Genomic DNA, 25,133 nt, shown 5'->3' on the forward strand with positions numbered 1-25,133 from the left:
ATAAGAAATGGGGGAAGGGCATAAAGCAAGAAATGCAGCATCATAGAAGGTGCTCCTCCAGGGAGTGTATTTTACCAACTACCGCTGCTAAATATAAACACTCTGATATGATCCTCCGGTTTTAATGTAAACCATAGCCCCATACAGTAGGTACCATTTAAATGAGTTAAAATAACAAGCCTTGAGCAAATCCAGCCTCCAGCCTTACCCCCCGCTTCTTGGAGCTTGGACCTTCCTCAAGCTCCGGCGGGTCGTTGAACTCCTGGGCTCCAGCTGCCACTCCTCCACTGAAGAAGCTTTGGGAAGCAGATGCAAAGGCAAGATACAGAACAGAGCACCATTGTAAATGAAAGCAGCTTACGAAGACATTGGGCAATAGCATCACATGGTTTTTACCCATCGACCTCTGGGTTATGTGCCCAGCACACTCACGCAGCACTACTCTGCTTCTGGGCTCCCAGTAGCTGGATTGTGGATCAGTTTAAAGTAGGTCCTATATCTCTGACAACATCGGTACACAAGGCAGTGAAGAAAGATTTCAGCACACTGGCCTTCATCAATTTGGGAATTGAGTATAGATGTTGGCAAGTTATGTTGTAGTTATACAGGACGTTGATGAGGTTGCACCTGGAATATTGTGATCAGTTTTGGTCCCCTTGGTGTTCTGACTTCTTCAACTCTGGGTTTGTGTTGAACTTGATGGGATACTTTGTCCAACTTAGCATGTTTAAACAGTATCGCTCAGATGATTGATTTGAAACTTTTCAGGAAGTGAGCTCAATAAGATTGAACTATTCAAAGTTACTTGGACCCTATTTTAAAATTACATCAGGACCAGTAGTCAAAGACACGTACAGCATGGAAACAGACCCTTCGGTCCAACTTGTCCATGCTGACCTGATATCCTAAATTAATCTAGTCCCATTTGACAGCACCTGACCCATATATTCTGGCAGCTCATTTCATATATGTACCACCCCCTGCATGAAGACGTTGTCCCTTTAATATATTTCGCCTCTCACCCTAAACCTATGCCCTCTAGTTCTGGACTCCCCCACCCCTGAGAAAAGACCTTGTCTATTACCCTGTCCATGCCCCTCATGATTTTGTAATCTCTATTAGGTCACTCCTCTGCCTCCAATGCTCCAGGTAAAACAGCTCCAGCCTATTCAGCCTCTCCCTGGAGCTCAAACCCTACAACCCCCAGCATCATTCCCATAAATCGTTTCTCATGGAGAAGTTAACGTTTCAGTCCTGAAGAAGGGTTAATACCCAAAACGCTGACTACTCCACATTCTGAGGTTGTATTCTCCCAACCTCCTGCTTGCAACTTCGGGTTGCAATATGTAGTGGCTCAGTGGTTACCACTGCAGCCTCACAGCGCACGGGACCCAGGTTTGACTCCAGCCTTGGATAGCTGTCTGTGAGGAGTTTGCACAATCTCCCAGTGTCTGCATGGGTTTTCTCTGGGTGATCCTGTCTTCTTACATAAACCAAAGATGTGCAGGTCATGTTGATTGGCCATGCTTAATTGCCCATAGAGTTAGGTACATTAGTTAGAGGGAAATGGGTGTGGATGGGTTACTCTTCGGAGGGTTTGTGTGGACTTGTTGGGACAAATGGCCTGTTTCCTGTCGCTAATCTCATCTGCACTAATTTTGTCTCTAACGAATGGCAGAGTAGACTCGACGTGCCCAATGGCCTAACTTCTGCTCCGATGGTCTTGCGGTCTGAGGTTTATTTGGATCATTTCATTGGCAATGTGCAGTCCCTGGCTCAATGAGCAGCAGTGCCCCCGCTGGTGCTTCCGCAAGTTGCAAGCAATCATGAACCTCTTCCCACACTCGGGCCAGCTGAAGGGCTTCCCACTGCTGAAGGACACACAGGTGTTTCAGCAGGGTGGAGGAATTGCTGAAGGCCTTCCCGCACTCAGGTCAGCAGAATGGCCTCACCCCCCCCCCCCCCCCGCCCCCGTGTGGACCAGCTGATGCTTCCGCAGTGTGGAGGAGCGGATAAAGCCCTTCCCACACTCGGGGCAGGAGAACGGCTTCTCCCCGGTGTGGACGGACTGGTGCCTCAGCAGGGCTGAGGAATTGCTGAAGGACTTCCTGCACTTAGGGCAACTGAACGACCACTCCCCCATGTGGACTCACCAATGGGCCAGCAGGTCGGAGGAAAGAGCAAAGCCCTTCCTACACTCGGGGCAGAAGAACGGCCTCTCCTCAGTGTGGACCCATTGGTGTCTCAGCAGGTGGGAAGAACTGCTGAAGGCCATCTCGCACTTGGGGCCGGAGAACAGCCTTCCCCGGTGTGGACCAACTGTTGCGGCAGCAAGCAGAGGAATCACTGAAGGCCTTCCCACACTCAGGGCAGCAGAAGGGCCTCTTCCCCTCTGTGGACCCACTGGTGCTTCAGAACCCTTTCAAATTTCACAGTATCCTTCTGATAGGAGACCAGAATTGCACACAATATTCCAAAACTGGTCTAACCAATGTCCTGTACAGCCACAACATAACTTCCCAACTCAAATACTCAGTCAGAGGATTGCGAAAGCTTTCAAAACCCACAAAAAACAAACAGGAAAGAATGGAGGGACAAACGAATTTTTGAGATTCAGCTTGGAAGCATCAATGAGAAATCGGCGGACTGGGTTTATTGGGTACCCGTTCTCCTTAAATACACTATATACGTATTTCTCTTCTTCTCTTCGTAGTTTCTCTGTGCTGCAGTGTGTAGTGGCTCAATGAAATAATGTCCTGATGCAGCAACGTTTGTGGGTGTTGGGATGATTGTTTCTGTGGTTCAGAATTTGGTTTGTGTGTGTTGTTTTTCTGTCGATGCTAGTTTGAAGTTCCCCATTGACTGTTCGCTCTACTGTGACATCTAAGAATGGGACTTTGTTGTTGTTCTCCTCTTCAAACCAGGAGCCCCCCTCAGCCCCAAAGCCTCACCATTTGGAACACCAATATGCAGACTAGTCAAAGGCCTCCACTGAAAACACCAAGTCGAAGATTCACGCCACTCCATTTACTCCATCCAAGAATTCCTGAACACCAAAGACACTAAGATAGAAGAGGATGGAATAATGCTGTTCTTTGACATAACAGCCCTGTTCACATCCATTAACATCAACGTGGCCAAAGAAAACTGAAGACACTACTCGAAGAACCAGAGACACAAACACAGCACCAACTTCATCAGCAAAGATAGCACTGTCAACCTCGTAGGACTGTGTCTTACCACCCACTTCATATTCAGTAACAAGCCCTCCGAACAAATCAACGAAATACCCATGAAACCACCAGTATCAGGATTCCGAGCAGAAGCAATAATGCAGAGACTCGAACAAACAGCCCTTCCAACGATACACCCAAACTTTGGGTCCACTACAGTGATGACACTTTTGTCATCAAAAAACGAAACAAATTAGAGGAAACCTACAACACCATCAACAATATCCTCGCTGACATAAAATTCACAAAAGAGGAGAACAACAACAAAGTGCCATTTCTAGATGTCACAGTAGAGCGAACAGTCAATGGTAAATTCAAAACAGCGTCTACAGGAAAACAACGCACACGAACCAAGTACTGAACTACAGAAGCAATCATCCCTCCACAAACAAGCAAATCTGAATCAGGACACTATTTCAACGAGCCACGACACACTGCAGCACCCAGGAACGACTATAAATAATTACACAGCGCATTTAAGAAGAATGGGTAGCCTGCACCCCTGAAAATGCTTTCCCTGACCGGGAATCGAACCCGGGCCGCGGCGGTGAGAGCGCCAAATCCTAACCACTAGACCACCAGGGAGATGCGGAGTCCGCTTGTCAGCTCTCCTAAAAATTACTTTCCTGCCCGGAAATCGAACCTGGGCCGCGGTCATCAGCAAGCTTTCACCTGTGCATCCAACAATGTCATTTCTTGTATCCATTGCTCTGGATGCGGTCTCCTCTACATTGTGGAGGCTGGAGACTCCTCGCAGAGTCCAGTCACGGCGCTTGAGGGGATATTTCCAGGACACCCGCAACAATCAACCCCATCGCCCTCTGGCCCAACATTTCAACACCCCCTCCCACTCTGCCGAGGACATGCAGGTCCTGGGCCTCCTCCATCGCCGCTCCCTCCCCACCCGATGCCTGGAGGAAGAACGCCCCATCTTCCGCCTCGGATAAATTCAAACCCAGAACATTAATGTAGACTTCACCAGTTTCCTCATTTCCCCTCCCCACACCTTACTTCAGTTCCAAACTTCCAGCACAGTGCTATCCTCATGACCTGTCCTACCTGCCAATCTCCCTTCCCACCTATCCGCTCTACCCTCCTCTCTGACCTTTCACCTCCATCCCCACCCCCATTCACCTATTGTACTCTTTGCTACCTTCGGCCCAGCACACCTCCACCCCCCAATTTATCTCTCCGCCCTGGAGGCGTCCTGCTTCCATTCCTGATGAAGGGCTTTTGCCCGAAAAGTCGATTTTCCTGCTCCTCGGAAGCTGTCTGACCTGCTGTGCTTTTCCAGCACCACTCTGATCTAAACTCTGGTTTCCAGCATCTGCAATCCGCACTTTTGCCTACCCAATAAACCCAGTGTGTCGATTTCACATCAACAAACTGACACAAGCAGACACAACGTGTGCAGAAACCCTAGCCACATTACTTTACATAAAAGACATCTGGGAAATGATGTCCAGACAACTCAACGCTCTCAGCATCATGGTAGCCCACAAACCTACCAACACACTTAAACAGCGGCTAATGAACCTGGAATAGCCTATACAAACAACCCGCAAACGAATGTTATTTACAAAATACCATACAAGGAAATATATACATGAACTCTGCCGCACAGTTCTCTGTGGCAAGAAATGCTGGGATGAGATAAGGAAGATTTTTTTCAGCCAAAACGAATCGGCACTAACTGGACAGCCATTTAAAATCAACGCTGTCAGGCCAGGATGCAAGATCCAACAGGATGAACAGATTTCTTATTTCCTGAAGATTTACAAAGCTGAGACTGGGTTTTGGTGTTTGTTCCCTTTCCACTCCCAGGAGCCGCAGTGGTTGGGGAGGTGAGTTGGAGAAAGTGAAATATGTCCATGAGCAGCGTGTGGGGCGATTTCAGCTTCCCCTCCTCTGACAGCGCTGTGACGTGACTCTGATGTTCTCAGGGACACTTACTGACGCAAGACAGTGAAAAGATTCCCATTCCCGCAAATCAGGAATTCAAACCGTATGCCGGCTTCAGGACAATGAAAAAGATTAATTGGAGTGCGTGAAGAAGCTGTGAGCTGCATTTCAAAGAGGTAGGTGGAGTCAGATGCCTCATCCATTGCACCCCGGCCCTGTGCGTACCTGACGCCACCATGCTGCTGAGTTCTGACGTTAACACAGACATGCGCAGCAATGGGAACATTCACAAGAGGAACAGCCAAAGATAATCACCGTCACTGCTTACCTTCCATTGTCCCAACTTGGTGAAGCAGTATCTTTCACTGGCAAATAAAACACATTCGTCCTCAGGTGCCTGCTTCATTTCGATCACGACTTCACGCCCCTCACTGTTCTCGTCTCATTTCCAAACACTTGGCTCATAGCCTCAAAAGTAGCTCTGTGGGTATCTGCTTGTTCCACCCTGACAGGCAATGGGTTGCAGATTTCCAACCCCTCCACTGATGTGAATCTTAAAGAAGAAAACGGGGAACAGTCTTCCTTTCTTTTTGACGACATTTCTCAACTGTCGTCGGCAAGGTTCACACCTGCGTGGGGAAACCGCAATCGATCTCAAATCCATCGTATTAACCACTCGACCCACGAACAAAGAACCACACTGACAGCTTCATTTCCCAGGTCTCTCTGCCTGTGGAGCTGAGAAATAGTGAGTTATTGCTGGGTTTGTTTGAATACAATCACTTCACAGGTTTCGAAAGGGTTACATATCTGCATATGGCGAGTCTGGTTGTTTCATCACGAAAGATGAAATAAACTTCCAGTTAAAAGCAAAAACAGAAATTGCAGGAGCAACTCAGCAGGTCAGGCACCATCGGTGGAAAGAGAATCAGAGACAATATTTCAGAACTCTGTTTTCTCCCACAGGTACTGCCAAACCTGCTGAGTTTCTCCAGCAGCTCCTCTTTGTGTCTCTGATTCTCAGCATCCGCAGTCCTTTACGTTAGAAATTAAATCAATTCAACCTCATGTGCAGGAATGAGAATCCTTTCAATTTCCCAAAAAATTGTCAGAGATTTCAAGGCATTTGGTAAAAAAAGTAAAAGTGACATTAGGAAGAACACTTTCTTGTCCCTGTCCGACCGTGACAAGGAGGCAGATTCAAGAACACAAAAGGGCATTCGGTGGTCATGTCCAAAGTAACAATGTGGAGATTTACAGGGCGAAGGCAAGAGAATGATACGAATAGAGACTCTCATTTACTTGCTGTGTAGAACCAGCAGAACTAATGTGGGCCTCAAATTGCGCTGTGACACGTGTTGTGATTCAGAGTGAACTCACAGTTCAATCAACGGAAGGTGGGGATTTAGAAAAGTTTATATTTATACAATCTCCTCACGTCAACGCAACAACAAAGTGGTTTAATTATCCGCCAGTGGAGAGAACCCGGTTCCTGGAGATGGGACAAAGAGCTGGCTCAGGGATATCAATCTACATTGCTCTCTTTGCCACTAGTTCAGATGGAGAACATTGGAGGGACAAAGGAGAGAATAACGATCTGTGTCGGGTTTGACTAACTGTTCATGGAGACTATTCCTGGCGAACAATAAGTCGTGTGTAACAGCAGACGATGTGATAACACGGCCTCGTGTGGGTGTGGTAGGGATCAAGGGCATGCGGGAGTTCGGATCCAAATAATATTGAACTCGATCTTGAAGACTGGAGGATTCCAAACGGAAAATGAGGCGCTGGTCTTCCATCTGGAGCGGAGCTTTGCTGGAACACTGCTGCATGCCTGAGACAGAGATGTTGGCCAGGCAACAGGGTGGCGTGCTAAAGAGACAGGCAACCAGACGGTCATCGCCTCTGGGTGGGCTCGAACCACCAACCTTTCGGATAACAGCCGAACGCGCTGACCAATTGCGCCACAGAGACAGGCGATGACATGGGTTGCGCTATCACTTAGGGGAGGCTATTAGTGAATTCATAAGTCAGCCTCCCGGCCTCGAATTCCAGTTGTCGTCTATCAGTTTTACTTTTCCATAATAAAGCCTGGGAGATTTATTGTGGAGACACCGGGGACAGGCTGGAGACACATCCATGTCAGGAGGAACGAGCTTTCTTACTCCGGGGCCGTCGCCCTTCGAGCCTTTCCGTGTTTTGCCTGTTCCCGAGTTCTCTCATTGGCTCGGAGGCGAGAAGGGGTTTGAATTCCTGATGTGCAGGAACGACAATTCTTTCAATGTCTCAGATCAATTCATGTCCCGAGAACATCAGAGTTAATCTCCCGGCCTCTTCAACAAGGGGACGGTGTCTGGACTGTCTCTACTCAGTCGGACAGTTCATCTTTCATTCTCCTCTAAATACGCTTCCCAAAGAGTTTCTAAAGATTCACAAAGCTGGAGACTGGGATTTCTGTTTTGCTTCATGAACATTTTTCCATTTCGTAACTGACAATATTTTGCCAAAACCTCTTCCCAATTGTACGCCATGATTCATTTCCAGAGATGAGGAATTTCCATTTTGGAGAGACATTCCCAAGGTTGGGAATGTTTGCTTTGGAGCAAAGAAGGTTATCTGGAGATTTCCTGGGGCTGTTGGTAATGATGGGAGAAGAAGCGGTGGGAATGGGCAGATTAATGATCAGAAGAATCAATTGCCACTGACCAGAGTCAGTTACCAGAGGACAGGGATTGAAGTTCTTGAATGAAAAGCAGCACTTGTGCCGATTAAACACAGAGAATACTGCAGAAAGCCAACAGGACGAGCAGCATCTGTGGAAAGGTAAACAGAGCTGACGTTGTGAGGCTGGTACGTTGTTTGTTCAGAACCCGAGGTTCCTGCATGGCAATCAATTCCCAGACATGAGAAAACGTGATTTTATCGAGACGGGTTTTGTGAAGTTTGAGCGATAATGCAGCCAACAGGAAGTCATTTAAAATCGCCAGTGAAGAAAGCATAGTCAGCAGGTTACCACCCTGAGCGGGGGAGCCCCAAAGAATCTCTACGCCAGCACCTTAAGTGTTCGGCCACAACTACACGCCCAAAGTTGTGGTCTAAAATTTCTCATGGAATGGTTCTAACAGAAAAGGTGAGTATTAGGCTTTTCCTGTCCGCGCCATAGTCCCAACGTATTCTGTTCCCCTGGATTTGATCAGGACAGAGGAGGCTGATGGGAGATCGAACTGAACTACACACATTGATGAGTGATAGAACGGGTGGGAAGGATCCATTCCCATGCATAGAGAGATTAATAATCAGGGCCGAAAATAAGGAGCCACTTCAAGAAATTTGGGGTTCATTCAGCAAAGCTAATGTAGAACTGTTCACAGAAAATTGTGATGAAAGTCTCTCGAGTTATTTTGATGAGAATTGGTAAATGTATTTGGCGACAGTTCTGTTCTAGCCCTGAGAGCGAAACCTGGATCTGAAGGAATAAAAGGGGAATTAACAACATCGATCTGAAATTGGATACGTGACAAGAAACAGAGCCATCATTAACAGTTGGCTTTTGAACTGGAGAAGGTTTCTCGTGAAATGAGCTTGAGGCTTGAGGTATGCAAGGTCAAGATAATTTATGTAAAACACGGAAACGCGATCCTCATTAGCAGACAGTGAAAGGATTACAAGACGCAAATTAAACAGTTTCGATAAGTGATACAGTGGAATGGGAAGATAAGTATTATAAACTGTGAACAACAAAGTTGTTGAGCACAACACTTACATTCAAAGACCGAAAACATCCAGGTCCTGATTAATCAGATTGCATTGTGGTGCTTTTCTGCAAAACATCCACTTGCAATGTCCTACAAAAGAGTGACAAAACCCATCCCTGTCAGCCCAAGATAGAAAATCCGAAGGGATGAACGTTTGCTGATTTTCTGAAGATTCACAAAGCTAAGGCTGGGTTTTGGTGATTGTTTTCTTTCCACTCCCAGGAGCCGCAGTGGTTGAGGCGTTGAGTTGGGGAAAGTAAAATGTGCCCGTGAGCAGCGTGTGGGGCTATTTCAGCTTCCCCTCATCTGACAGCGCTGTTTCTTGACTCTGATGTTCTCGGGGACACTGACTGACGCAAGACAGTGAAAAGATTCCCATTCCCGCAGATCGGGAATTCAAACCGTATGCCGGCTTCAGGACAATGAGAAAGATTAATTGGGGTGTGTGAAGAAGCTGTGAGCTGCATTTCAAACAGGTAGGTGGAGTAGATGCGTCATCCATTGCGCCCCGGCCCTGTGCGTATCTAACGCCGCCATGCTGCAGAGTTCTGACGTTAATACGGACAAGCGCAGCAATGGGAACCTTCACAAGGTGAACAAACAAAGATAATCACCGTCACTGATTCCCTTCCACAGGCCCAACTTTGTGAAGCAGTATCTTTCACTGGCAAAGGAAACGCCCTTGTCCTCAGGTGCCTGCTTCATTTCGATCACGATTTCATGCCCGTCCCTGTTCTAATCTCATTTCCAAACACTTTGCTCACAGCCTCAAACGAAGCTCTGCGGGTATCTGCTTGTTCCACCCGAACAGGCAGTGGGTTGCAGATTCCCGACCAGCCCCAATGTGAGTGAAATATTTTTCCCCCTCCACTGATTTGAATCTGAAAGAAGAAGCCGGGGAGCAAGCTCCCTTTCTTTTCGACGACATTTCTCATTTTGTACTCGGCAGGGTTCACACCTGCGTGGGGAAACCGCAATGGATTTCAAGTCCATCGCATTAACCAGTCGGCCCACGAATACAGAACCACACTGACAACTTCACTTCCCAGGTCTGTGTGCCTTTGGAGCTGAGAAAGAGTGAATCATCGCAGAGTTTGTTTGAATCCAATCACTTCACAGTGTTTCGAAAGAGTTAAATATCTGCACACGGTGTTTGCAGATATTTAGGTGTTTCATCCCAAAAGATGAAATGAACTTTCAGTTAAAAACAAAACTAGAAATTGCAGGAGGAAATCAGCAGGTCAGGCAGCATCCGTGGAAAGAGAATCAGAGGCACCATTTCAGGATTCTGTTTTCTCCGACAGGTACTGTCAAACCTGCCGAGTTTCTCTTTTTGTCTCGGCTTCTCCGCATCCGCAGTCCCTGACGTTCGAAATTAATTCAATTCAGAAACCCCTTTGTGGAGAAGATTTCCGTTTGGGGAACATTTTCCTGACCCCATCAAAAGCACACAGCTTTGAAACCAAGGAATAACAACGAACACACCGCCCCTGAGTGGGCTCGAGCCACCAACCTTTCGGTTAACAGCCGAACGCGCTGACCAATTGCGCCACAGAGACAGGGGACCACGAGGGTTGCGCCATCGCTTAGGGGAGGCTATTAGCGAATTCATAATTCAGCCACCCCGCCTAGAATTACATTTGGCGTCTATCAGTTTTACTTTTCCATAATAACGCCTGGGAGATTTATTGTGGAGACACCGGGGACAGTCTGCAGAAAAATCCATGTCAGGAGGAACGAGCTTTCTTACTCCGGGGCCGTCGCCCTTCGAGCCTTTCAGTGTTTTGCCTGTTCCCGAGTTCTCTCATTGGCTCGGAGACGAGAAGGGGTTTGAATTCCTGATGTGCAGGAACGACAATTCTTTCAATGTCTCAGATCAGTTCATGTCCCGTGAACATCAGAGTCAATCTCCCGGCCTCTTCAACAAGGGGACGGTGTCAGGACAGTCTCTACTCAATCGGACAGTTCATCTTTCATTCTCCTCTAAATCCGCTTCCCAAAGAGTTTCTAAAGATTCACAAAGCTGGAGACTGGGATTTCTGTTTTGCTTCATGAACATTTTTCCATTTCCTAACTGACAATATTTTGCCAAAATCTCTTCCCAATTGTACCCCTTGCGTCATGTCCAGGGATGAGGAATTTCCATTTTGGAGAGACATTCTCAACGTTGGGAATGTTCGCTTTGGAGCAAAGAAGGTTAACTGGAGATTTCCTGGGGCTGTTGGTAATGATGGGAGAAGAAGCGGTGGGAATGGGCAGATTAATGATCAGAAGAACCAATTGCCACTGACAAGAGTCAGTTACCAGAGGACAGGGATTGAAGTTCTTGAATGAAAAGCAGCACTTGTGCCTAATAAACACAGAGAATACTGCAGAAAGCCAAAAGGTCGAGCAGCATCTGTGGAAAGGTAAACAGAGCTGGCGTTATGAGGCTGGTACGTTGTTTGTTCAGAACCAGAGTTACCTGCATGGCAATCAATTCCCAGACATGAGAAAGCGGGACTTTATTGAGACGGGTTTAGTGAAGTTTGAGCGATAATGCAACCAACAGGAAGTCATTTAAAATCGCCAGCGTAGAAAGCATAGTCAGCAGGTTACCACCTTGGGCGGGGGAGCCCCAAAGGATCTCTACGCCAACACCTTAAGTGTTCGGCCACAACTGCACGCCCAAAGTTGTGGTCTAAAATTTCTCATGGAATGGTTCTAACAGGAAAGGTGAGTATTGGGTTTGTCCTGTCCGCGCCATAGCCCCAACGTATCCTGTTCCCCTGGATTTGATCAGGACAAAGGAGGCTGATGGGAGATCGAATTGAACTACACACATGGATGAGTGATAGAGCGGGTGGGAAGGATCCATTCCCATGCATAGAGAGATTAATAATCAGGGCCGAAAATAAGGAGCCACTTCAAGAAATTTGGGGTTCATTCAGCAAAGCTAATGTAGAACTGTTCACAGAAAATTGTGATGAAAGTCTCTCGAGTTATTTTGATGAGAAGTGTTGATGATGCTAATACAATCGGTAGGATGAACGTAGATTGGTAAATGTATTTGGTGACAGTTCTGTTCTAGCCCTGAGAGCGAAACTTGGATCTGAAGGAATAAAAGGGACATTAACAACATCGATCTGAAATTGGATACGTGACAAGAAACAGAGCCATCATTAACAGTTGGCTTTTGAACTGGAGAAGGTTTCTCGTGAAATTAGCTTGAGGCTTGAGGTATGCAAGGTCAAGATAATTTAGGTAAAACACGGAAACGCGATCCTCATTAGCAGACAGTGAAAGGATTACAAGACGCAAATTAAACATTTTCAACAAGTGATACAGTGGACTGGGAAGATAAGTATTATAAACTGTGAACAACAAAGTTGTTGAGCACAACACTTACATTCAAAGACCGAAAACATCCAGGTCCTGATTAATCAGATTGCATTGTGGTGCTTTTCTGCAAAACATCCACTTGCAATGTCCTACAAAAGAGTGACAATACAAATCCCTCTCAGCCCAGGATAGAAAATCCGAAGGGATGAACGTTTGCGGATTTTCTGAAGATTCACAAAGCTAAGACTGGGTTTTGGTGATTGTTCCTTTCCACTCCCAGGAGCAGCAGTGGTTGAGGCGGTGAGTTGGGGAAAGTAAAATGTGCCCGTGAGCAGCGTGTGGGGCTATTTCAGCTTCCCCTCCTCTGACAGCGCTGTGACTTGACTCCGATGTTCTCAGGGACATTGACTGACGCGAGACAGTGAAAAGATTCTCATTCCCGCAGATCGGGAATTCAAACCGTATGCCGGCTTCAGGACAATGAGAAAGATTAATTGGGGTGTGTGAAGAAGCTGTGAGCTGCATTTCAAACAGGTAGGTGGAGCAGATGCGTCATCCATTGCGCCCCGGCCCTGTGCGTATCTAACGCCACCATGCTGCAGAGTTCTGACGTTAATACGGACATGCGCAGCAATGGGAACCTTCACAAGGTGAACAACCAAAGATAATCACCGTCACTGATTTCCCTTCCACAGGCCCAACTTTGTGAAGCAGCATCTTTCACTGGCAAAGGAAACACCCTTGTCCTCAGGTGCCTGCTTCATTTCGATCACGATTTCATGCCCGTCCCTGTTCTAATCTCATTTCCAAACACTTTCTTCATAGCCTCAAACAAATCTCTGCGGGTATCTGCTTGTTCCACCCGAACAGGCAGTGGGTTGCAGATTCCCACCAGTCCCAATGTGAGTGAAATACTTTTCCCCCTCCACTGATTTGAATCTTAAAGAAGAAACCGGGGAGCAAGCTCCCTTTCTTTTCGACGACATTTCTCATTTTGTAGTCGGCAGGGTTCACACCTGCGTGGGGAAACCGCAATGGATTTCAAGTCCATCGCATGAACCACTCGGCCCACGAATACAGAACCACACTGACAACTTCACTTCCCAGGTCTGCCTGCCTGTGGAGCTGAGAAAGAGTGAATCATCGCAGAGTTTGTTTGAATCCAATCACTTCACAGTGATTCGAAAGGATTAAATATCTGCACATGGCGAGTCGAGATGTTTCATCCCAAAAGGTGAAATTTCCGTTAAAAACAAAACTAGAAATTGCAGGAGGAACTCAGCAGGTCAGGCAACATCTGTGGAAAGAGAATCAGAGACAACATTTCAAAATTCTGTTTTCTCCGACAGGTACTGTCAAACCTGCCGAGTTTGTCTTTTTGTCTCGGCTTCTCAGCATCCGCAGTCCCTTACGTTAGACATTAATTCAATTCAGAAACCCCTTTGGGGAGAGGATTTCCGTTTGGGGAACACTTTCCTGACCCCATTAAAAGTGTGCAGCTTCGAAGCCAAGGAAGAACAGCAAACACTGCCACCCTAGTTGGGCTTGAACCACCAACCTTTCGGTTGACGGCCGAATGCGCTGAACAAATGCGCCACAGAGACAGGCGTTGGCATGCGCTGTGCCATCGCTTAGGGGAGGCTATTAGTGAATTCATAATTCAGCCTCCCCGCCGAGAATTACTGTTGTTGTCTCCCGCGCAGTCTGGCGAGAGATCCCGGCTTTCTTAACTTGACTTGTGCAAAAATGCCCGATTAAACTTCTCAAAAAGAACCTTCGTGAAACGAGGCTGGGCTCCCTGGAGTACGAATGGGACAGGAAGTGAAATGATTGGAGATAGCATTGAACAGGTTGACGTGTTTACTTCCCTAATTTTCTTCTCCCTGTGCCAATTGGCACGTGACTTGGGAAGTAATGTTATTACACACACTGGAGCAGTGGGATTTGAACCTGAGCCTCAGGGCTCTATGGGTGACTACAGCTGCACCACAAAAAAAAAACCTCCAGTAAATAGGTCCTCTTGAGTTGAATGAGAGGAAACAGCTTCCTCCTCAACATGAGACACGACCAGTGTACCCTCCGTGCCCATTACAATAAATTGAGCCGCCTCCTGTTGAATGAATGAGTGGGAACCCCTCTCCGAGCTCCAAGAAGCGGGGGGCCCGGCTGGAGGCTGGATATGCTCAAGGCTTGTATCTATTAACTTATTTAAATGGTACCTCCTGTATGGGAGTGTGGTTTACATGAAAACCGGAGGATCATGTCAGAGTGTTTGTTTATATTTCGCAGTTGTAGTTGGTAAAATACACTCCCTGGAGGAGCACCTTCTGTGATGCTGCATTTCCTGCCTTCTGCCCTTCCCCCATTTGTTATCTCTCATCTCGATTTTACATTTTCAGTCAAATTTAATTTCACATTAATCAGCCTTGGTATTCACTGTGTATTATTAATTAATCTGTTGGATTGTTGTAAAACAAAATTAATGGTGTAATGCCAGTAAGTTGTAAAAACAAATCAAGAACTTGTGCTTTTTAAACAAAAAGACGAGTTCAATGGTATTACTGGCATTGTCTCCTTTGAGGATGATGATTATAGTCTGACCAACAAACCATTTCATGCAGTCACCCAGTTTAATTAAAGTCTTTTGGAAAATAATTCTGGCAGGCAAAGATTTATACAACCCAAAATACGGTTGGTAATCATGTGTATTCTTATCTTTTAAGCCGTAACAGAAGGCATGGCGGTTTGAGACTGAAACTTCGCTGGAAAGAATGTAGATTGATGAGGGAAGTCAAAATGGCAGAGTCTCGGGCCACAATCTATCAGTCTGGCTTGATTGCATGAGTGGTGGTGGTTCAAAAGCACCTTCCAAGTCATGACCTCAACCACCAAGAACAGACAAGTGTGAACACAGGCTTCCGACTGCAAGATATATCGCATTGTTTCTTTGTTATTGACCAAAATGCTGGAACTCACTCCTGAACATTGTTGCAGTCCACATCATATTTGTGAAGCAATTTAAGAGGCAGTTGAGCACCACCTTTTCAAGGTGTGTTTGGGAAGAGTTGTTGGCACAGCCAATGACATTCACATCTCATGAAATAGTAAGCAAAGAGCCCACAGTGTTGGGAGGCTGTATGTTAGCATGGATAGAGGATTGGCTAACTACCACAGTTGTGGTAAGGGGCATGTTCAGGATGACAACTTGTAACTCGTGGTGTACCACAGGGATCAGCGCTGGGGCCAACATTATTTACAATATATATACGAATTACTTGGATAAGTAAAGTGAAGGTACTATTGCTAAATTTGTAGAAGAGACAGTTGATGTGAAAGCAGGTGGTGAGGATGACATTAGATATCTGGAGAGGGATATAGACAGGTTAAGCAAATGAGCGAAAGCTTGGCAGATGGGAAAATGAGGTAATACAGTTTGTCAGGAGGTGAAGAAATGAATATTAATGGAGAAAGCTTTAGAATAGAGGGATTTGGAATCACGTCCACGAATCTCTTCATCCAATTTCAGTGAGTAATAGGGAGGCAAATGGGAGGTTGGCCTTTTCAATAGAGTAGAAATGTAGGGAGGTTATAGTGAACCTATGTAAGGCATTAGTCAGGCCACAACTGAATACTGTGAACAGTTTAGGGCCCTTTACCTGTAGGAAAGATATATTGGCATTGGAGGCAGTCCAGAGAAGGTTGACCATGATGATACCAGGGATGGAAAGAACGTCTTATGAGGAGAACTGAATGGTTTGGGCCTGTGCTTATTAGAAGTTGGAGAATTAGAGGTAACCTTATTGTCACGTACAAGATTCTGAGGAGACTTGATAGGCTCGACGTGGAAAAGTGGGTGAGTCTGGAACCAGAGGAAGTAACCTCCAAATAAGAGATTGCATGTTTAGGACAGATAGGAATTTCTCCTGAGGGCAGTAAATCTGTGGAACTTGATACTACAGAGGGCTGTTGAGCCTGGGTTGTTACGTGCATTCAAGGCTGAGATAGATTTTTTTTAAATCAGTAAGCGAATTGAGGATTATGGGGAAATGGCAGCAAAATGGAGTAAATGTTTCCCAGAATAATCGTGATCTGAACAAATGGCAGAGTCAACTCAATGGGCTGAATTGAATAGTAAATAGTAATTCTGTTCACCGAGCTGGAAGTTTTTGTTGCAAACATTTCGTCCCCTGGCTAGGCGACATCATCAGTGCTTGGGAGCCTCCTGCGAAGCGCTTCTTTGATGTTTCCTCCGGTGTTTATAGTGGTCTGACCCTGCCGCTTCCGGTTGTCAGTTTCAGCTGTCCGCTGTAGTGGTTGGTATATTGGGTCCAGGTCGATGTGTTTGTTGATGGAGTTTGTGGATGAATGCCATGCCTCTCGGAATTCCCTGGCTGTTCTCTGTCTGTCTTGCCCGATGATAGTAGTGTTGTCCCAGTCGAATTCATGTTGCTTGTTGTCTGCGTGTGTGGCTACGAAGGATAGCTGGCCGTGTCGTTTCGTGGCTAGTTGATGTTCATGTATGCGGATTGTTAGCTGTCTTCCTGTTTGTCCTATATAGTGTTGAGTGCAGTCCTTGCATGGTATTTTGTACACTACATCCGTCTTGCTCATGTTGGGTATCGGGTCCTTCGTTCTGGTGAGTTGTTGTCTGAGCGTGGCTGTTGGTTTGTGTGCCGTTATGAGTCCTAGGGGTCACACAACAACGAGCACCCGAGCGACAAATCTTCGCACAAACTTTGAGTAAATAGTAAGGAGGAAAAGGATGCAACTGTCAATTACAGACCAGTCAGTGTTGGAAGCCTAGAGATTGTAGGGAGTTGGTGGCATTTGGGCATTGTTACTGGATTTAACATCTGGAGTTTCAAATTGATGCTGCTATGGCCCCGATGCAATTTGAAATCAATTTATGTATCTGGAATATAAACTTATCGCTGCTTTAGTGATCTTATCAATTATCATAAGTACCTATCTTGTTCACTAATAACCTTTTTTTAAGGAAGGAAATCTTCAGTCCTTTCCCAGTTTGGTGAATGTGTCACTCTTGATCCAAAGTCATGTGGTTGACTCTTAACTGCCCTCTGAATTGGCACTTGGTTATTTTTTGGGAGACCAAGTGTCACGTTCCATGAATGAATAAAGAAAAATATTCAGGACAAGATTGTCAATGTCACTGTCAGTGAAGGGAAGATTGCGATCTAGTGATACTGGTTAAGTAGCCCAAAGATCTCGGTCTTCTGAGAACAAAAATTAAAATCCCATCATGGATGCTAGTGGACTTTATTTTCAACGAATAAAAAGATCTGGAAATGAGAGTTTATCTCTGCACTGGCAACCAGGAAACCATTATTGGCTAAGACAATGCATTGCAGCTGTTGGAGATCAGCAACAAAAGACACAATTGCTGGGGAAATGCAGCAGGTCTGGCAGCATCTGTGGAAAGAAAACAGTTAATGTTTTGAATCCAGCCTAATTTTGAAAGGCCACCGGACTCAAAACAGTAACACTGTCGTCTCCTCATAGATGCTGCCAGAACTGTTGTTTTTGTCCAGTCATGACAGAGTGTTGTGAAAGTGTTCTTTTAGGGAGGGAAATCTACCACTGACAACTCTTCACACGCGTGCACACGCTCACATCATGTGACTCCAGACCTACTACAATGTGGTTGACTCTCAACTGCCTTTTCGCAGGAAGCCAATCGCTCAGTCCAAAGGCCATGAGGGATGGGGAGCAAATGTTGGACGTGCTAGCAACAATCCCATCCCTCAAAATATTTTCTTATATATTTTAAAGCATAGGTTAATGAAGGACAACCAAAACAAACTGCTTTGGGAAAGTCATGCCCAACTAACCTGATTTGCTTGTAGTTATAAATATTGTTTTAAAATCCTCTTCAGAGAGGACATTGGTTCCATCATTGTTGCAATGCTGCATGCAATTTCTGTGCTTTCTGCTACAGGAAGGGTGTTGTGAAACTTGAAAGGGTTCAGAAAATATTTACAAGGATGCTGCCAGGGTTGGAGGGTTTGAGCTACAGGAAGAGGTTGAATAGATTGGAGCTATGTTCCCTGGAGCTTTGGAGGCTGAGGGGTGACATTAAAGACATTTATAAAATCATGAGGGACATGGGTAAGGTAAATAGGCAAGGTCTTCTCCCTTGGGGTGGGGAAGTCCAAAATTAGAGGGCATAGGTTTAAAGTTAATGGCAAATGGAGTTTAATATAGATAAGTGTGAGGTCTTACATTTTGTATAGTCAAATCAAGGTAGGAATTTCATGGTGAATGGTAGGACCTTAAGGAGTGTAGTGGAACAGAGGGATCTTGGAGTACAGGTTCACAGTTCTCTGAAAATGGAGTCACAGGTAGAAATTGTTTGGCACACTGGCCTTCATCAGTCATGGCATTCAGTATAAAATACCGAATTAGATTTGAGATAAGCACCAAATCTGTTTCATATGCAGTAATTCAAACCAAGGTTCATAGCTCCTAGAAAGTGGAGTCATGGGTAGACAGGTCGGTGAAGAAGACTTTCGGCATGCTTGCTTTCATCAGTCAGAGCACTGAGTACAGGAGTTGGGATGAATTGTTGCAGCTGTCACAGATTCCACACAACAACACAAGACGTGACCCTGCCCTCCCCTGACTGACTGTCCCTTTGCATATCAGGGGGAAGACACCCCTTTAATTGTGATGATCAGACAACATGCCATCCTTCAAAACAAGGTCTGCGTTCACAAATATTTGGACAGAGGAAAGAAGTTCTAGTCTGGGTGAAGATCAATCTTCATTGCGTGAGAGAGAGAGAGAGAGAGAGAGAGAGAGAGAGAGAGAGAGAGAGAGAAAGAGCAGCAGCAGCTTCAGGCGTTCATGGTCCAACTTCTGAAAATACCTTGTCTGATTTGCAGTTGTTTATGGGCTTGTAATATCGAACTGCAGCATATTGTAGATCTTCAGTAAGCCCTGCCAGTGCTTCTATGTGGTCTGAAATTTATCGTACAATTCTTGTATTTCCTATGTATCTGTATCCAGCTTCACCTTAATTGTATTCCCCTCTTTAGCTCTTTTCCCCCATCCTCACCCCTCCACACATCAGCATATCATTAGACTATAGGAGCAGAAATTATGCCATTCAGCCCATCGAGTCTGCTCCACCATTCAGTCATGGCTGATAAGTTTCTCAACCCCGTTCTCCCTATAACCTTTGATCCTCTTGATACTCAAGAAAATATATTCAATGATCTTACCTCCACAGCCTTCCGGGGCAGTGAATTCCATCGATTACCACTCTCTGTCTGAAGTTTTCCTTATTTCTGTTCTAAAACGTCTTCCCTTTACTTTAAGGCTGAGGAGGAGGCATAGAGGAGCGTGGTGTGCACTTGTAAACTCCAGAACTTCCCAAACTTCACGAGTCAACAATAACGCTTTCTGGAGCAAGAAATGAAAGGGCTGACGAGAAACTGTGACACCACAGGAAGTGAAATTAGGCCATTCAGCCCATTGAGTCTGCTCCACCATTCACTCATTCTTGAGTATCAAGGGGCTCAAACGTTACGGGAGAATGGGGTTAAGAAACATATCAGCCATGATTGAATAGCAAAGCAGATTCAATACGATAAATGGCTTGTTAACCATCCCTGGGAAGAAGGAGGCAACACAATAAGTTGTTTCTTGGGACAGGTAAGATAATGTTATTTTACAATGGTGTGACAAAAGGACAATTAATTCTGCCTGTGGAAGGAAAGCCCTGACATAGAGGGGTTAATTGCAGGGCAGGCTGTTTCAAACAGACAGCTAACCCTCAAGGATAAGAAGGTAAACTACAGACCTGAGGTCTCCAGCAATGTGAGGTGATGTTAGAGTCTTAAAAAAAAGTCACACCACAGATTTGAAATTGAGGAAACGCCACCAAAATTCAACTCCAGAATGATAAAGCAGCAGCAGTACTTAAAAGAATAATACTGCATCAAACCCCTGGACACTTCCAGAGATGGGCACTGTCGGTGGAAACCCAGTTAAATTCAGCCATCAACTGGGTGATAGCCAGGTTTGGTGGGGGGGGGGGGGGGGGGGGGGGGGGGGGGTTGGTGAAGCTGAATGAACTTGAGAGGTTTTATTTCTGGTTGCTACGTGCAATAAAGTGCAAATAATTGTTTCAGCATTTGATTGTCTGTGCGGTTTCTGAGTCAGGAGCCAAATTAAGGTGATTCACCCACAACCACACCAAGAGGCTGGGATTAATATTGACTCCATTGCATTCAAGAGAATGTCATCAATACTGTTACAAAGCGAAGGCTGAACCCCGCCCCACCACTCTCCAAGATCTCAAACCGAAACGTCCAAAGAGTGGCACGTTGCCCTTTAATCTGTAAAGTCAGTGTGATAAGTGGTGTAACCTGCTGTAGTGTTAAAAGTAAATCCCTGACACTTTACAACCGACAATCAGCAATTTATTTAACCAACTCTCACGGTGAACAAATGAACAAAACTACTAACAAACTGAATAAATCCTTCCTAACCACTGAGTATTCTGGAATAAATCAAGATTCTTCTGGTATGCTGTTCCAATCAATGCATGTCCCACTCAGATAACACATAATAGAATTTAATCTCTCAGATTACAACCAGGTTATGTGTCTTCCGGAATATTCTGTGCCATCTTCTGTCGGGGATGCCTCCTCCGATTCCTCTATCAGGAATGCCCTTCTCTATTTTTCTAAATGATGCTTTCTCTCATACACAGATGACTGAGAGCACCAATTCTTTATGATAGGATTGGTCCTGTTGTCAAAACTTTAGGATTTAAATTTAATAAGTTTTTGGTAGCCAATGGGGCTGATTTAAATTGATTGGTGAAATTGCAAATGTGTTTTCTTGTCCTGCTAACTGTACAGCCCTTTGATACAAATGTTTCAGTTCAGGTGCTTTTTGTTGTGATCATGCTGCTCCTTTAAGATTACGTTGTTGGTTTATTTTCAGGAGGGGTTGTAAATGGCTTCCCATTCATCCAGGTTTAACGTTTTCGCTAATGGTTAACAGATACTGGCTAAGGCAACAATCCGGGAAAAGGGTTTGACACTTTTTTTTCTAAAACTCTTCTACAATGAAAGGGCAGTTGTCCCATTCTTTTCCCCTGCTTTTGGTTTTAGCAAGCAGTCTGTCTGAAGCTGCTGCAGGAAGAGATGTTTCCTGATTCAACAGATGTTTCTGGCTGACTCTAAAGCTTCAGGGAAAATAATACCAGCGTATTCAGCCTCTCCCTGTTGCTCTAACCTTGCAACCCGGGCAACATCCTTCCAAACCTTTTCTGAACCCTTTCAATTTTCACAATGTCTTAAAAAGACGTCTACTTTGCTCGACTAATGTGGGAGAATTTTCTGCATGACGCGTTGTGTCTGAAAGAGCCCTCCCCTGTGCTGTGACAGAGCTGCAGTGACTTTCAAAAGCCTGACAAATGCGGTTATCAGTCAAAGATTCATTGGGAGAAGCTTCTCAATCACATCTGTAAATGGAGAAAGTGTTTTTAATAATGAGACATGAATAAAGGGCTGCATTAATCTTTTGTTCTGAAGATTTACTCATACATCTCAAAACAGAGCATATGAACCCGGTCACAAGAAGTCGACGGGAATATAAGACACCACTGCCTATTTCCTGACCAGGACCGACTTTACACAGAAAACATGGACATTTTAAATGAATGGGGTGCCATTCGTTTTAAGATCAGGTGAACTTAAGAGGCACAGCATTGGCTTAGAAATGAGAGATCCTTGACACACACACAGCCAAAATCATCACTGCCATTATTATCAAATTAGAATTTAGGTTGGATAGGCTGGGATGTTTTTCCACTGGAGCAGAGGAAGTTGAGAGGCAATATTTTCAAACCATGAGGGGTAGATTTGGGTTAATGGTAGCTGTCTCTTCCCTAGGGGGAGGATTTCAAGTCCAAGGACGCGTTTTTATGGCGAGAGGAGAAAGATGGAAGAAGAAATGTGGGGCAAAATATTTACAGAGTGTAGTTCGCCTGGGGAAACAGCTGCCAGTGGAAGTGGTTGAAACAGGTACATTAACAATATTGAAAAGGCGTTTCAACAAATACATGGGTAGGAAAGCTTGAGAAGGATATGGGCCAAGTGCAGGGAAATGAGGTTAGTGTTGACAAACATTTTGGTCAGCATGGACCAGTTTGAGCTGAAGGGCCTGTCTCTGTGCAAGAGTACTCTGTGACTGGCGTCTCTTCGTAACTCTGACAATGTTGAGTTTTCACATGAACCAGGAAAAATTGAGGACTGCAAATGCTGGAGATCAGAGTTGAGAGTGTGGTGCTGGAAAAGCACAGCAGGTCTGACAGCACCCGAGTAGCAGGAGAATCGATGTTTCAGGCATAAGGGCAGCCAGATGAATATCTCACTAAATCATGCTGAATAAAATCTGATCTCATTCGTCAACTCTGATGTGGAGGTGCTGGGGGTGGACAGGTCAGAAGTCACACAACACCAGGTGAGAATCCCAATAGATTGATTTGAACTCATGAGCTTTCGAAGCACTGTTCCTTCATCAGGTGAAGTGATGAAGGAGCAGCACTGATGAAGGAGCAATGCTCCCAAAGCTTGGGATTTCAAATAGACCTGTTGGACTGTAACCTCGTGTTGTGTGACTTCTGACTTCAACTTCTTCAACTGCGCATTCATGTTGAACTTGATGGGATACTTTATCCAACTCGGCGTAGTTAACTCATATCGCTTGGAGGGGTTCATTTGAAACCTTTCAGGAGGCGAATTCAACAAGATTGAATTATTCAAAGTTACTCAATTCTAAACTTACATCAGGACCGGTAGTCATAGAGAGGTACAGCGCGGAAACAGATCCTTCAGTCCGACTCGTCCACGCTGACCAGATATTCTAAATTAATCTAGTCCCATTTGCCAGCACTTGGCCCAAATCCCTCTAACCCTTTCTATTCATGTCCCCAACCAAATGTCTTTTAAATTCTACCAGCTTCCTCCACTTCCTCTGGCAGCTTGTTCCATACACGCACCACACTGCATGAAAAGTTTTCCCTTTCGGTCCCTTTTAAATCTTTCCCCTTTCACTCTAAACCCATTCCCTCTAGTCCTAACAACATCCTGATAAATCATTTCTGATGGAGTTGTCAACGTTTCGGGTAGAACCCTTCTTCAGTCCTGAGGGATAATACCTGAAATGCTAACTTCTCCACCTCCTGGTGCTGCCTGCCTTGTTGTGCCCAGCCTCCTGTTTGTCTATTTTAGATTCCAGCATCTGCAGTTTTTTATTTTGTCTCTAACAGATGGTGGAGCAGATTCGATGGGTCAAAATATCCTAACTTCTGCTCCAATAGTCTTGTGGTCGTAGGTTTGTGCGGGTCCTGGGCTCAATGAGCAGCAGCGCCCACTGGAAGCAACGTTCACAGAATCATAGAATCACTACAGTGAGGAAACAGGTCCTTCTGCCCAACAAGTTCAGAGCGACCCTTTGAAGAGTAACTCACCCAGACACATTCTCCTACCCTATGACTCTGCACTACCCCTAACTAAGGCACCACACCTACACATTCATCAACACTATGGGACTATTTAGCTTGGCCAATTCGCCCAAACATGCGCACGTTTGGACTTTGGGAAGACACTGCAACATGCAGAGGAAACCCACGCAGACACAGCGGGGAATTACATGCAAACGCCACACAGACAGTCACCCTGAGGATGGAATTAAATCTGGGTCCCTGGCGCTATGAGGCAGCAGTGCTAACCACTGAGCCACCACCCCCACTCCCCCAGTAGAAAACAAAAAAGCCTACCAACTCTCCCACTGCCCCCACTGTCAGACAGGGCAGGAGGTTCTGTCCTGGGGGTGACCCTCAGCAGCGTTACCGGCAGAATCTGATTGTTAGGAGCATTGGTGCCTCCGCTGGTGCTTGTTCAAGCTGCAGGACATTGTGAACCTCTGCCCACACTCGGGGCAGGCAAACGGCCTCTCCCCAGTGTGGACCCGCTGGTGCGTCAGTAGCGTGGAGGAGACAGCAAAGCCCTTCTCGCACTCGAGGCAGGTGAATGGCCTCTCTCCAGTGTGGACACACCGGTGTGTCAGCAGGTGGGAGGGTTGGGTAAAGCCCTTCTCGCACACAGAGCAGCTGAAGGGCCTTTCCCCAGTGTGGACCCGCTGGTGCTTCAGCAGGTCGGAAGAGCGTGTAAAGCACTTCCCGCAGACAGAGCAGGTGAATGGCCTCTCGCCGGTGTGGACCCGCTGGTGGGTCAGCAGGTCAGAGGAATCGCTGAAGGCCTTCCCACATTTGGGGCAGGGGAAGGGCTTCTCACCGGTGTGGACCCGCCGGTGAATCACGAGGTGGGAGAAGCGAGTGAACACCTTCCCACAATCGGGGCAGCGGAAGGGCCTCTCCCCTGTGTGCACCCACTGGTGCCTCATCAGGGCGGAGGAATCGTTGAATGCCTTCCCACACTTGAGGCAGCTGAAGGGCCTCTCCCCTGTGTGAACCCGCAAGTGCCTCAGCCGGGTGGAGGAATCGCTGAAGCTCTTCCTGCACTCAGGGCAGCTGAAGGGCCTCTCCCCTGTGTGCACCCGCCGGTGCCTCAGCAGGGCGGAGGAATCACTGAAGGCCTTCCCACACTCAGGACACGAGAATGGCTTCTCCCTGGTGTGACTGCGCCGATGTGTCTCCAGGGCAGACGGGACACGGAAGCCTTTCCCGCAGTCGCCACACTTCCATGGTTTCTCCATGGCCGAAGCTACAGTTGCACACAAACGCGTGTATGTCCCCTCCCTGCCTTGAATTCCTCTTTTCAGGCCAGATAACTGTTTCAGGCTCGACACTCAGTGCGTTGCTGCAACAGTAGGGGCTCTCTTCCAGTCCCACTGATGCTGAAAACGTACTGAAACAGGAACCAAT

General features: G+C 46.1%; 1 protein-coding gene and 2 non-coding genes across 3 annotated transcripts in view; all 3 read right to left on the bottom strand.

Annotated features, from left to right (window-relative positions):
• The window catches only part of LOC148143976 (uncharacterized), a 61,944-nt gene that overhangs the window by 34,455 nt on the left and 2,356 nt on the right, over window positions 1–25,133 (bottom strand). The window contains exon 2 of the mRNA XM_087975289.1: window positions 24,162–24,853. Coding sequence (XP_087831415.1) covers window positions 24,162–24,853 — 692 coding nt within the window. The remainder of the gene's footprint in view (window positions 1–24,161; window positions 24,854–25,133) is intronic.
• On the bottom strand, window positions 3,747–3,818 carry trnae-cuc (transfer RNA glutamic acid (anticodon CUC)). Its single transcript has one exon. It is a non-coding gene; the product is annotated as a tRNA-Glu (tRNA).
• On the bottom strand, window positions 7,036–7,109 carry trnan-guu (transfer RNA asparagine (anticodon GUU)). The gene has a single exon. It is a non-coding gene; the product is annotated as a tRNA-Asn (tRNA).

Source organism: Chiloscyllium plagiosum, unplaced genomic scaffold (genome assembly GCF_037043375.1).
Source record: "Chiloscyllium plagiosum isolate Xiang-an unplaced genomic scaffold, Cpla_swu_hap1 HiC_scaffold_27, whole genome shotgun sequence".
Taxonomy (NCBI): domain Eukaryota; kingdom Metazoa; phylum Chordata; class Chondrichthyes; order Orectolobiformes; family Hemiscylliidae; genus Chiloscyllium; species Chiloscyllium plagiosum.